This window comes from Microtus pennsylvanicus, chromosome 1, assembly GCF_037038515.1.
Source record: "Microtus pennsylvanicus isolate mMicPen1 chromosome 1, mMicPen1.hap1, whole genome shotgun sequence".
NCBI lineage: Eukaryota > Metazoa > Chordata > Mammalia > Rodentia > Cricetidae > Microtus > Microtus pennsylvanicus.
The window spans coordinates 134,765,455-134,779,170 of record NC_134579.1 but is presented as its reverse complement, the minus strand read 5'-3'; the positions used below and the strand labels follow the sequence as shown (position 1 = coordinate 134,779,170).

Sequence of the window (13,716 nt, the reverse complement as noted above, 5' to 3'; positions counted from 1 at the left end):
ACCCTGAGACACTTCTGCCGAAAAGTAATCTGTTGCAATCACCCCAAACACGGAAACAGATGATGACTGGTAGGTTGGAACACCTTTCCTCTGAGCTGATTGGACAAATGTGATTTGGCCCCGCCCCCAACTGTCAAGCCCGGCGCAGCAGGCGTGTCTTGGGATTCCCTCAGGGGTAAAGTGCTGCACGTCCTTGGGCTGAGAGAGGAGGTGACTCGAGCTGCAGAGGACACGAAATGAGGGCCTTGCGGGTGAGGTCCCCACGGGCTGTGTCGGGGTGGTGGGGAACCCCACAACCCAGATGCCTACCTTAAACATGTCAGGATCTGGAGTCTGGGAACACGTGCACCCCTCGGAGTCTGGGACTCCCTCCCTGACATCCTGAGTTTCCAAGACTGTACCTCTAGCCTGGTTCTGAATCCTGGGTTTAAACCTCCCTTTACCCGAGTGCTCTCTTAGCATCCCTCGGAGCCCTAATACCAGCTCCGGTGTGGGTGTCTTGGGCAGCCTGGAAATTCTCAGGGACCCTCTTGGCAGCCTGCTGACCTCCACACCGTACTCTCTCGGCATGGATTCCCTACCCTTACCCCCACCTCACCCCCTTTTTTTTGGACACTGGGCATCATATAGCCCACGCTGGCTTCTAACTTTATATGCAGCTGAATAAGTCTTTGAACTCCTAATCCTTTCGCCTCCCCCTCCCAAGTGTGATAACATGTGTAACACCTTAACCTCATTTTTAAAATGCTTACTGAGTAGCCCAGGCTGGCCCCAAACTCCTGATCTTCCTGCTTGAATGCTGGGATTACAGGCCTCCACTGATTCCTTCCCCACTCTCACTGGTGACTGGTCTCTTGCCTCTAAGACAGACATTCACCAGACATAGTTCCTACACCCCTTCTCGCAGGACCACGTGAAGGAAGCTCTCCAGGTGCCACCAACCCACCCATCTCCTATCCCTCCAGGTCTCCCAGGCTTTGATTCGTCCTTTTAGCTCATCTGCCCGGAGCCACTTAGAAAATCGTGTGGCAGAGAAGCAGAAACTCTTCCAGGTAGGAGGACAATGTCCCTGGGCCCACGGTGGGGCGGAGGTGCCATGCACACGGAGGTCTGTGCAGGACCCAGCACCCTGTTGTCACCCTCACCCCTCACACAGGCCAACAACGACCTCCCAGTACACCTGAAGGGCGGAGCAATGGACAACATCCTATACAGACTGACTATGACCCTGACGCTGGGGGGTGAGTGCAGGGCCCACCCGGTTGCCTGGGTTGTGGACTAGCCAGTCAGTCAGTGCTTCAGGAGGGGAGGAGTCCTGAGCTGACAAGGTCTGAGGACAGGAACAAGGGGTCACCTATTGCCCTAAGGGATCAGAGCTAGTGATGGGTCTGCCCAACCCACCCCCAAATAAGCTCCTGGCCTGGTTCATATCAAACCGGGTGGGGGTGTGGGGGCGGGCGTTCCCCGTGAGGAATCCAGTTTGGGAGGAAGTTCAGAGCTGAACTGCGCTGTGATCCAAGAGGGGCTGGAGGAACCTAGGGGCTTTTACAGGTCCTGTGAGAGGGTGCATGGGCATTAGGATCTCATTTGATATCCATCCCTTCCCTAGGCACTGCCTACTGCTTATACTGCCTGGGCTGGGCCTCCTTCCCCCACAAGAAGTGACACCAAGAATGTTGGCGGACTTGTACAAACATCAATAAACATGCTAGCCTCTTGAGAACCCCACTCGACTCTGGCCTGTGTGTCTGTGTTCCAACCCACCTTCCCATCATCCAGGGATGTCTACCCAGTAGAAAGCAACTCACCCCAGCCCTTGGCCCCTCATGCTGGACCAGTGCGGTACTTAAGACAACCTGCTTTAGATGCCTACTGGGGGACCAAGGGTCTGGAGTGGTGATGCTGAGTGGAACAGGGGTATTATTATCCAGCATAGCATCCCCTCCCCTTGTAGAGGCCCAAAGGGTAGGGAAGGTGCTGGTCTAGTTCGGAGACCCTGGCTCAGAAAGGAAGAGAGATGGCATGATCTATGAGCCAAGGGAGGATAGAGACTGGCACCAAGACTGAAGCCCGATGGTGATGTGGCTGAGTGGAAGAGCATAGAATCTGCCCGGCGTGTGTGTGTGGGGGGGTAGAGTACTTGCCTAGCATGTGCAAAGCCCTGGGTGCCATCCTTTGCACCAATCAGGCAATCAATTAAAAGACAGAAGTTCAGAGAGCTACAAACATGGCCCCAAGGGACAAAAAACAGAGGGTCCCCAGGATCTGTTAACAGCTTGGAAGCTTTGGGAGCTGCAAGGGCATCACTGGGGATTCTAAGTCCCATCCTGAGCCTGCATGGGATCCAGGCGAAGCCTCAGCAAAGCCAGGCTGTCTCAACTTAGAACAGTACAAGAAAAAAAAAAAAAGATGTGAAGTAGGAAATACGTGGTCCAGCCCCAAAGACAGGCACCCCAACCACTCTCGGAGCTGGAGAGACGATACTTCGCTGCTATTGAAGAGGATCTGGGTTCAGTTCCCAGCACCCCCGGTGGCCCAAAACCCTTTGTACCTCTGTTCCAGGGGCTAGCAGATACATGGTGCACGTATGGGCATGCTCATTAAACACACACATTATATAGTAACTAAACGAATACTCAAGCCCCCATAAGATCGTTCCTCCTCCCTGTACTCTGAGCCACCTCTCAACACTCAGGAGGCAGAGCCCATGGGAAGCAGCAGGTGGAGAGTTTATTTCTTCCTGGGCCTGACAGCTGTGGAAACAGTGCAGGCATTGGCACTAGGGTATGTGGGCCTGCCATGGCCTGGAGTTTATTTGGCTGCCTGGGAGGTGACTGAATGAGTGTGTAATAGGGTGTGTGGGGACAGGAGTGATCCTCCCAGAACTGAGACAGGGCCCTTGGGACATGGAAGCAACCAGAGTGCTAGGCTTGGCCCACAGACAGGATGAAGGTGATGAAGGGAACGGAGGGTGTGGGATGGGTGTGCTGGGGCGGGGTGACCCTTCAGCAGAGAGAGCAAACTAGCTTGTCTTCGAGCCAGGGGTAACTCAGGGTATGGCAAGCTGGGGCATGTTGGGCTCTGGCTGCTGACTGGGAAGCTGGGTACCAGACAGGGAGAAGAAAGCCCTGTGGGTAGCGGGACATGACCATAAAAACATAGCTACAGACAGGATCAGGATTCAATGTGGCTCCAGAGTGAGCTGTGAGGGGCAGGTCGGTGGTCCCAGTTCAGGAATACATAGTCAGCTGCAGCCACTGGAAGGGGAAAGGCACAGATGAGCAGAGCGCCCCGAGAACCAGACACCTCACCCAGGGCCTGCTGGGCAAGAGGATGGGAGGGGCTGGAATCGGAGCTGAGCACCCACCCACAAGAGAGGCAGCCTTACCTCCTGGATGTTCACTTGGATCTGCCCAGTGCCATTTTTGTCAAGAGATTTGAAAGCACCTAGAGGTAAAAGGAAGAGAGAACTTGGGTGCTTTGGATGATATTATACTAACACATGGCCAATTATTCTCTGATGTGGGAGGTGATGTATCCTGGGAATATGCTCTATTGCCATTGGTTGATAAAGAAGCTGCTTTTGGCCAATGGCTTAACAGAGTAAAGCCAGGCTGAAAGAGATATAGAGAGAGAGTAGGCGGAATCAGGGAGACGCCATGTAGCCCCAGACACCGGGGACAGAACTTTACCCTGTTAAGCCACAGCCATGTGGTGATAGACAGATTAATGGAGATGGGTTAGTTTAGGATGTAAGAGTTAGCCAGAAATACGCTTAAGCAGTATTGCAATTGCTACAAATTTCTATGTGATGATTTCGGGAGTCAAGCGGCCGGGAACGAGCGAGCGGCTTCCACCAACAATTCTCTTTTTGTTAACTATTGTTTTTGTTTTGTTTTCAGACAAGGTCTCACTGAGTATCCCTTGATTGACCTCAAAGTTGTGGAGATCCACCTGCTTCTGCCTCTAGAGTGCTGAGACTAAGCGTGTGCCACCTGACTGGCTACAGGATAATGATGTTGTTGTTATGATGATTAGTTAACCCCCATTCATCCTTTTTTTCCTGTGCCAAGCAAGGACTGTGCAGAGAGCTTCAAAGGCACGTGTGGTGGTGCACACCGTAATCCCAGCACTCGGTTGGCTGTGCAAAAGGAAGGTCTTGAGTTCATATTACTCTTAGCTACATATGGGGATTCAAGGTCAGCCAGGCTACGTGAGACTGTATCTTAATAATAATAACATTAAATCAATAAAATATCTAATTATGTGACATGTGGCATTTTTAAACGAGGCAAAGAATTAGGGTATTATAACATAATACGGTAGAGTACTTGCCTATGATGCCTGAGGCTCAGGTTCAGGCCCTGACCCTCAATAAACAGACAGGTGAAGTGGCATGCTGGGACTCACCCAGGAAGACAGGAAAGAAATGGACTAGAACCCAGGCCCGTCCTCCCAGTACCTCTGCCACATGCTCTCCAGGTGCAACCCAAACAGGCTCCTAAAAGGAGGCAACTTGGCAATAACTCCATGCTTCCTGTCCACAGACAACCAAGCCAGAGTTGCCCACACTAACCAAGACTGAGTCACTACCTTCAGGTGGCCACATAGTGTAGTGGATGCCACTGGTGCTCCTGCTACCATAGGCCAGGGGACCAGAGGACATTTCTCCTGAAATTCTTATCGTCCTGCCTCTACCGCCCGAGCACGGGGATGACAGGTGTGGGCCATCATTGTCAGGTTGACAGGAGCATGGCGTTAGCATTGACGGATGCATCTATGCATGGTATCCATGCATATAACTATGCTATGTCCTGACCCTTTTAACTAGTAACTAATTAACTTTGGTGTGAGACAGGTCTCACAAAACCAGGATGGCCTCAAATTTGCCAAGTAGTCAAGGATGACCTTGAACTCCTGACCATCCTCTTGCCTCAGCTTCCCAAGTATTGGGATCACAGTGTACCATAACACCCAACTCCACACTACACCCAACCACACACTACACCCAACTCCACACTATACACAACTCCACCACTACACCCAACCCTATACTACAACCAACCGCACACTTACACCCAACCCCACACTACACCCAACCACACACTACACCCAACTCTACATTACACACAACCCCACACTACACCCAACCCCACACTATACCCAACTCCACACTACAACCAATTCCACACTGCACCCAACTCCACACTACACACAACCCCACACTACAAAGGAGCTTTGTAATCCAAAACTGACCCAGCCCCTCCCTTGCCTAGAATCTGCCCTGGCTCTACAATGCCCACAACAGTCTGAGCACCCCCGAGCTTGGCATTTACAGCACTAAAAAGTGCCTATGCCCATCATCCCCATTTCTTCGCATTGCTCAGTTTGGTCCTCAAACAAGCACAAAGTTGAATCCTGGCTTCCGACGTCCTGGCTGAGTAGCTGAGCGCAAGCCAGGAAACTGAACCTTAGGATTCTCCACCATAACAAGGGGGCAGCAGCCCCACTCCTGAGTCTTAGGACTCTTACATCAAATCCATATAAATGCTCTCACTGCAGGTGTGAAGACCAGAAGTTCAGGGTCACCCTTGGCTACAAATTAAGTCTGAAATCAACTTGAGTTACATGAAAAACCTGTCTCAAGAAAAAAAACAAAACAAAACAAAAAAAAAAACAAGACAGGGATGGAACAATGGCTCAGAGGTTAAGAGCACTGGCTGCTCTTTCAGAGGACCTGGATCAATTCCCAGCACCCATATGGCAGCTCAAAACCATCTGTAACTCCACTTCCAGGGGATTTGACATCAGGCACAGACAGACATACTATACAGGCAAAACACTCATATAAGTAAAATTTAAAAAACAAACAAAAAACAGGTCAGAAAGAAAGAAAGCCAATCTAGGTATGGTAGTATATGCAGAGGTAGGTAGCTCTCTGTAGTCTTGAGGCCAGCCTGGTCTACATAGCAAGCTGTAGGACAACCAGGGCTATATAGCTAGACCCTGTCTCAAGAGTGAATGAGAGAGAGAGAGAGAGAGAGAGAGAGAGAGAGAGAGAGAGAGAGAGAGAGAGAGTTGTCCTCTGACCTCTACATGTAAACACAAACTTAATTAGTAAACAACCTTAAAACAACGAGAGTCCCATCACACTGCCCCTTAGCTTGCAACACACTTCCTTGCTCCCTCTAGCTCCCTCTTCCTCATGCCTCGTGTCTTAGTTCACATTTGCCTTCCTCCAGGCAGCCCTCCCTGATTCCCTGGATTGAGTCAGATGCTTGCTTCCCCTCACAGCCCAGGTGGCTGTCACTAGCCTATCCCATCCCTGGTGACCCCAGCATCATTCATGTTAAAGTCAGACTTAGAGGAGACCATGGCCAGTGAAGGTTAGCAAATCCCCAGCCTCAGAGAGATCCAGGGCAAGCGTCACTCACGGAACATGGCGTCCAGCCTGACCAGGCAGCTGATGAAGTTGTCGAAGTCCATGCTGCCACTCTCATCCGAGTAGCGCCGGATGATCATACTGTAGAGATGCTCGTTCAGATGGAATCCTGAAAGGGCTCAGTCTCAGGGCAGGGCACAGGGTCCTTCTCCATCCCCAGGACAGTGGTGCGGCCTCGCTCACCCCACCTCTAGCCCAACAGAGCCCTGCCTGCCCACCTGCGGCCTCAAAGGCCCCTGGGAGTTCACTGGGGCTGATGGTCCCCGATCGGTCAACATCAAAGCGTTTGTAAATAGCCTGCAGGAGAGAGAAGACACAATCCAACCTAGCATCGTGGAGTATGGGTCACCAGTGTCCCCGTGGCCCGGGGATCTGGATGCTGGGAGTTCCAGAGGCTACCACACACCTGCCACTTTTTAATGTTGTTCCAGAGGTACTTGAATTCCTCAAAGCCCAGCTTGCCTGTAGTATCACTCTAACAGGAGCTTGTTAAGAACAGCATGACAAAATACAATGGGGTGTGTGGATGAGTGTGTGTGGTATTGCCATAAGGAAAACTATTGTTTTGAAGGCTACCTTTTAAAAAATTAATAGAAATGAAATAAGCTTAGACAGCTGGAGAGATGGCAGTTAGGAGCACTCACAGTTCTTGCAGAGGACTTGGGTTTGGTTCCCAGAACCTAAATCCTGCAGCTCACAACCACCTGTAATTCCAGCTTTAGGAAACACAATGCCCTCAGACCTGTGAGGACACTTGCATGCACACATACACCCACAGACACAGGCATACACATAAATAAAACTAAAATAAGTCAAGTCAGGCATGGTAGCACATGTCTATAGTTCTAGCACTTGAGAGGCAAAAGGAAGATCAGGAGTTCAAGACCAACTTTGGCGGCATACTGACTTCAAGGCCAGCCTAGACTACTGGAGACCCATCTCAAGAATCCAAAACCACAGTGCCATAAAATAAAATAAGCTGGGTGCGGTAAGGCTGCTGCATACCTCAGTAGTGTAGTGCTCAACCACCCAGGTCAAGGTCAGTCTGGGCTATTTAGCTAGCAAGACACCATATATAGATAAATAAATCAGCAAGCTGGGATATAGCTTGAATAAATAGAGTCTCCATCTACCACAGATAAGGCCTGGATTAATCCTAAATCTTCCTCTCCCTCTCTCTGTCTCTCTCTGTCTCTCTCTGTCTCTCTCTCTCTCTCTCTCTCTCTCTCTCTCTCTCTCACACACACACACACACACACACACACACAATGTGATAATTAAACCCAGATACTGCATTTAATGTACTGGGTACATGACAATAATCCTGGGAATCTAGGCTAACAGACAACTCCCATTCAACACTATAGTCATGTTATACATGGCATGGTTTGTTATTTGTTTGTTTGTTTAACAAAAGGTTTTGGCTGGGTACAGTTTGGGCTGGGTACAGTTTGGGCTGGGTATGGTGCCGTACACCTTTAATTCCAACACTCAGAAGGCAAAGGCAAGCAGATCCATCTAAGTCCGAGGCCAGCCTGATCTATATAGTAAATTCCAGGCCAGCCAGGTTTACACAGTGAAACCCTATAATAAAATCAATAAGTAAATAAATAAATATTAAAATTTGCTTTTTTAACACAGGGTCTTATGCTGAAGTTCCAGCACTCAGGAAGCAGAGCAGAAGCACCGAGAGTTTCACAGTAGCATGGGGTATAAAGGAAGACCCTATTTCAAAACCAAGGTTGGGCTGGGAATGGCGGGGCAGCCCTTCAACCCCAGCACACAGGGGCAGAGCAGGTAGATCTTAGAGCTTTGAAAGCCATCTGGTCTACATGGAAAGTTCCAGCCCAGCCAGAGCCTAAGGAGAGGGTAAGAAAATGCGCAGTGGGTAAAGTAGGCTAGGTGTGCACGCACTTGTGCCTGGCTGGTGCCTGGCCATATCACACACATGGAGCTATGTATGCTCTTATGTAGAGAAATATGTGTGCATATGTACCATGCATATAGTTGTGGCCCTTGGTATATGTCTAAATACAGTTGTTAGAGTTTAGATTCTTGGGGCTGCAGAGATGGCTCAGTGATTAAGAGCACTGGTTGCTCCATCAGGAAGGGCCAACATGTTCCCAGCACCACCATGGTAGCTTACAACTGTCCAACTCCAGTTCTGAGAGGTCTGGTATCCTCTTCTGTCCTCTCCACATAACACACGTACTACATTCAGGCAAAACACTCATACATGTAAAAATAAATACATCTTTACAGATTGTTAGCTGGAACTGGGCAGAAATGGCTTGCAACTTTAATCCCAGCATTTGGGAGGCAGAGGCAGGTGGATATCTCTGAGTTTGAGGCCAGCCTGGTCTATAAAGTGAGTTCCAAGATGGGCGGGGCTACACAGAGAAACCCTGTCTTGCAAAATCTTGCAAAAAAAAAAAAAAAGGGAGGGAGCCGGGCGGTGGTGGCACACGCCTTTAATCCCAGCACTCGGGAGGCAGAGGCAGGCGGATCTCTGTGAGTTGGAGATCAGCCTGGTCTACAAGAGCTAGTTCCAGGACAGGCTCCAAAACCACAGAGAAACCCTGTCTCGAAAAAAAAAAAAAAAAAAAAGGGAGGGGTGTTTAGCCAGCGGGGGAAGGTTAGCCAGGAGGTAGTGGTGCCTGCCTTTTAATCCCCGCACTCAGGGACTTTAGAACAGCCAGGGTTGCACAAAGAAACCCTCTCTCAAATAAACAAATAATAAACAAATATAAAAACGGTTTAAAAAGCAAATACCTAAATAAAAGCTTAAATTTTCAAGCCTGAGACTCCCAAGTCCAAATCCAATCCGGCCATCTACTCTTCAAACGAGGCTTCTGCTATCCAAGTCCCAACCCCTCAAACCTGATTAGCTTCCAAGACCAGATATTAGGTGAATTCTGGGCAGTTTGGCCAGAGGCAAAACCACTGAGCCTGTTTCCTTTCCTGTTCTGTGTCCCCTGTCTAGCCAGGTATCTGTAAAGCTTGGCTCCACTGATCAAGTAAAGTCCTGCTGTGGCAGCTGATACGATTTATTGCCATGGAGGTAGGCCTGTGTCCTCAGTATGAAAATATAACCCTGGCTGTCCTCAACACACTCGCAGGAAATCCCCTCTGCACCGGTGGTAGTGGCAGTGGCGGCGGTGAGGCACACCTTTAATCCTAGCACTCCAGAGGCAGAGGCAAGAGGATCTCTGTGAGTGAGTTAGAGGCCAGCCTGGTCTACAAAACAAAAAAAAAGGGGGGGGGGAGGAAGGAAGGAAGGAAGGAAGGAAGGAAGGAAGGAAAGAAGGAAGGACGGAAGGAAGGAAGGAAGGAAGGAAGGAAGGAAGGAAGGAAGGAAGGAAGGAAGGAAAAGAAACCCTTGTTTCAGCCAGGATGCCCTCTAGACTGGTCCCAAAAGGATACATCCATCACAGCCACCATGCTTCGACAAGTGTCAATGCCAAAACCATCAGTTTTCAGATCCGGGTCTGAGGGGTGACAGGGTGAAGGTGAGAGGTCAGAGATCACAGTCATCCCAGTCCATCTAACCTCTAACACTTCCCCATGCCCTGACCCTGGTCACTCACGTCGGGTCACCACCTTGTTGAGGATATTCATGAGTTCCGTGGCGCTGACCTCCATATCCTGAGAGCAGAAGGTAAAGACAGTTCAGGGAGATGGAAAGGGCTGCATCTCATAAAAGACCACGAGGACTTCTGGGCTGTCAGGTCAAGGAGGGCCAGCGGCCCAGGATACTTACATCTCCAGCCAGCTGGACAAAGAGTTTCCGAAACTGCCGGACCTCCTCACTCTCATTGGCCTCAATATTAGAGAAATGGCTACGTGGGGGCTGCAGAGAGAGGAGGTCTCAGAACAGATATGGAGAAGCACGTCTCTCTCCTCACACCCAAATATCCCAGGGAAAACTCAGAGAGGGCTGGGGAGTTTGAGGGTCAGGGAACCTGAACTGAGTGTAGCATGTAGCATGACTGAGACCCAGGGCTTCAGAAAGGATATTCTGAATGGCATGGGAACTTCCTAAGAAAGGAAGGGGAGCCTTCTCTATAGGAATGGCGGTGATGACGATGCAGACAAGCCTGGGGAGGGGAGGTCTCTAGTGCTTAAGGTGGCTTACCGGGGGCTCGGGGTTGTACTGCGCAGCAGCCTCGCTGAGGAAAGACAAGAGGGAGTTAGCGCATGGGGGCGGAGCCTCCAACGGGCGCAGAACGGTTAGTTCAACCCCTCAAAGTTCAGCCCCCCTCTTCCTCAAGTGGTCCCTCCCCCTCTGTATGTTCCGGTCATCACCTGTCCCAATTTTCAGAAGAGGGCTTCCCCTTCTTTTCCTCCATCAGGCCAACCCCTCCCACGGGCCCACCCCCACGGAAGAATCCTTACCTAGCGGAGGAACACCCACCAATCGTAGATGTTAGAATCACCTTGGCCCCAATCAGTATCACTGAAATCCCACCACTCAGCAGGACCCGCCCCCTTGAAGAACTCACTTCATAGGGGGTCTGCGCCAGCTGCCCTCGGCCCCATCTTCTTCAGGTCTCTGTCTAGAACCTTACTCCATTGCGCCTCTTCCCACTTATCTAACTTCCTAACATCCCACCCCAGTTCCATCAGTCCCCACTCCTCCGAGGGATCGCTGCTGGGTGACCAAGGATAATCAGGTGCAAACCACAAGCTCTAACCCCATCAAGGATTTTTTTACCCACTAAACCAGCCAGTTCCTGATCCTCGCTGGACCGTTTCTTCTTAGTAGGCGCTGGTCTTTCCTGGGCCCACCCTCCCAACAACAGCAGGCCACACCCATGTCAAGTCTTGTGCCGCGCTGTGCCCTCAGATTCACTGGCTCCGCCCCCCAGTGATGGATCCAGTCCTACGGAGTCTTCCCCAAACCCACTGACAGTTCCCTCAGAAACTGCATGAAACTCGTTGACCCGCAGGAGCAGATTTACACCCACGTCAAGCCCATCCCTAAGAAGCGACACCATCCTCATTAGGGTTCCCCTAGGGCCGGCTTTCTGATCTAGGCCACCCCAGTCCTAGACTCCACGTGAGTCCCTCAGTTCTTGGGCCACCCCGCCCCTCCAGGTGGTCTTACCTGATGGCGCTAATGACTCCGCCCAGGATGCGCATGGCAGTTCCACCGCCTCCACCACCTCCTCCCATGCCCATGCCCATGCCGCCGCCACCGCCGCCGCCGCCCGCAGCTCCGCTGATGAGGCCTCCAAGCACATTCCCCAGGCCGCCGCCCAGACCCCCGCCTCCCCCGCCGCCACCGCCGCCCTTCAAGAACGAATTAACCAGGAACATGACTGCAACCGAGTCCTGTAGAGAAAAGGGGGTGAGTCAGGTAGTCGCCTCGCTGGGGAGCTTCCCGAAAGGAAAAAGCAAGAAAAGAAAGCATTATTTCCGGCAGCTAGACTGGGGAGGCCTCAGGAAAGGGGCGGAGCCTCAGACTAGGGGTCTGGACTGGTGGCAGCGGGTGGTCCTAGGATGGGTGCGTTGGGACCGGTTAGGTCAGACCCCTAGGGTCTAGAAGGTTCCCGGGCCGAGGCTCGACGGCATGCCGGACATCATGAGGAATAGGGGTACAATCCCCTAGGGCGTGGTGGCGCACAATCGTGAATACAGAATTTGGAAACTGAGGCTGGAGGATCAGTTCGAGACCAGCCTCAGCTACAGGGCCAGCCTGTCTCGGGGCAGCGGAAAGCAGGACTACGGGTCTGGTGGGGATGCTCCACATAGGGACCCCAATTTGTGTAGGGGGTACCGGACGTGACTCAGATCGAGCTTAGGGTGGGGATGACGGGCGGGTAGGGGGTGCAGCCTGGGCCCTCAGGACTGAGTTCAGGAAGTCCCTAAAGAGGATTGGGACAGTTAGGTACTCCCGACAGAGGGATTACAATGGCACTACTGGATCTGTGGGCTCCGGCCTAAAATTATGGCTGTGTGCCCCGAGGATCCTGGATAACGGAGTTCCTCCCACTGCAATGGGGATCAGACTCTCGGATCGTGGTTCTAGACGCCCCAAATAAATTATGGGGTGCCCCTCAGATCTTTGGACTTATATTTTTGATCGTGAGACCCGGGATGGCCAGGAGTGCTCCGGAGGGGGTGACCAGAGTGTGACAGGCCCGGTTGTTCAGACCCCAAGGGCCGCGACTTTAGGGTTTCGCCAGGTCTGAAGACTGCCGAACCCGGGTCTACGGGGTGCAGGGGTGCTGGGTCGGCGCGCCCGCTCTCACTTACGGTTCCGGCGGTCCCGGGTCGCTCCCTCCTGCTCTGGGGCCTCCCGCTGTGTCCGGCTCGGGAGGGCGGGGCCGGTGACTCAGGCGGCTCCTCCGGGCTGGGGCCCGCGCACCACCCTGCAGCCGTCCGCGGGGCCCTAGAGCCTCCAGTGCAGCTGCACCTGCGCCTGCGCAGGAGGGCCCCGCCCCACGTAGTGGGTTCCGGGTGTGTGCCTCTGCCAAGCTAATCCGCCCCCTTACACACGCTGCTAGAAATTCAACGCCCTCCAAATTTAACAGCTCTGAGTACTAACAAACCATTCTAACACCGAGGGACTGGAACGTCCAGGGAACTAGAATTTTGATCCAGGTCGCCCACAGGTCACCCACCATTGCTCCAAAAGGGACTGCAGTTTTTACTGTCATTCATTCATTCTGCTTTGAGACAGGTTTGTTATACATCCCAAGCTGAACTTGAACTCACCCTAACGCCCTAGTTGACCTCGAACTCGAAGCAATCCTCCTGCCTCTGCTTCCCAAATGCCAGGATTACAGATATTCACTACCATAAACAACTATAAGTTTGTGTTCTCCGATTTAGGTTCCTTTATGGCTTCTAGGCAGTCTAGCTGTCTGAGCCTGGACCACTCCCGGGGGACTGTGTAAACCTCAGTTGGAGTCTGCTCATCCCTAAAGCAGTGACCTGATGTCTGTGAGCCATGATTTCCTCATCTGTAAAATGGGAGCACATCCAGGGATGATGACACATACCTGAACACCAGCACTTGGGAGGTGGGGGCAGGAGGACAGTCTCATTACATAACAAGTTTGGCCTACATGAGACCCTGCTCCAAAGAGGAGGAAGTTAGCTGGGCGGTGGTGGCACACGCTTTTAATCCCAGCACTTGGGAGGCAGAGGTAGGTGGATTTCTGAGTTCGAGGTCAGCCTGGTCTACAAAGTGAGTTCCAGGACAGCCAAGGCTACACAGAGAAACTGTCTCACAAAGGGGGGGAGGGGTTAGGCATAGGTTCCCCCTG

The 13,716-nt window shown here is 51.9% G+C and overlaps 2 protein-coding genes across 2 annotated transcripts; one reads left to right on the top strand and one right to left on the bottom strand.

Moving 5' to 3' along the window:
* Nucleotides 1-108: 108 nt before the first annotated feature.
* Cox7a1 (cytochrome c oxidase subunit 7A1) lies at nucleotides 109-1,728 on the top strand. Its single transcript, XM_075986102.1, has 4 exons — nucleotides 109-251; nucleotides 966-1,052; nucleotides 1,157-1,241; nucleotides 1,610-1,728. Exons 1-4 carry the CDS (start codon nucleotides 237-239, stop codon nucleotides 1,663-1,665), a joined length of 243 nt encoding a protein of 80 aa, XP_075842217.1. The 5' UTR covers nucleotides 109-236; the 3' UTR covers nucleotides 1,666-1,728.
* Nucleotides 1,729-2,705: 977 nt separating this feature from the next.
* Nucleotides 2,706-12,846, bottom strand: Capns1 (calpain small subunit 1). Its single transcript, XM_075986087.1, has 11 exons — nucleotides 12,701-12,846; nucleotides 11,550-11,776; nucleotides 10,578-10,611; nucleotides 10,203-10,292; nucleotides 10,030-10,087; nucleotides 9,866-9,930; nucleotides 6,849-6,917; nucleotides 6,661-6,739; nucleotides 6,435-6,551; nucleotides 3,389-3,447; nucleotides 2,706-3,257 (listed from the first exon to the last, which is right to left on the bottom strand). The coding sequence occupies exons 2-11, from the start codon at nucleotides 11,759-11,761 to the stop codon at nucleotides 3,231-3,233; spliced, it is 810 nt and encodes a 269-aa protein (XP_075842202.1). The 5' UTR covers nucleotides 11,762-11,776; nucleotides 12,701-12,846; the 3' UTR covers nucleotides 2,706-3,230.
* Nucleotides 12,847-13,716: the final 870 nt, after the last annotated feature.

Excerpts from the sequence above, each read along its gene's own strand:
- Cox7a1 (XM_075986102.1), top strand. Across the intron at positions 1,053-1,156 it reads AGAAGCAGAAACTCTTCCAG|GCCAACAACGACCTCCCAGT; the intron begins GTAGGAGGACAA and ends CCCCTCACACAG. Across the intron at positions 1,242-1,609 it reads TATGACCCTGACGCTGGGGG|GCACTGCCTACTGCTTATAC; the intron begins GTGAGTGCAGGG and ends TCCCTTCCCTAG.
- Capns1 (XM_075986087.1), bottom strand. The coding sequence starts at position 11,761 with ATGTTCCTGGTTAATTCGTTCTTGAAGGGCGGCGGTGGCGGCGGGGGA. Across the intron at positions 6,740-6,848 it reads ACAACATTAAAAAGTGGCAG|GCTATTTACAAACGCTTTGA; the intron begins GTGTGTGGTAGC and ends TCTCTCCTGCAG. Across the intron at positions 6,552-6,660 it reads AGGGGCCTTTGAGGCCGCAG|GATTCCATCTGAACGAGCAT; the intron begins GTGGGCAGGCAG and ends GAGCCCTTTCAG.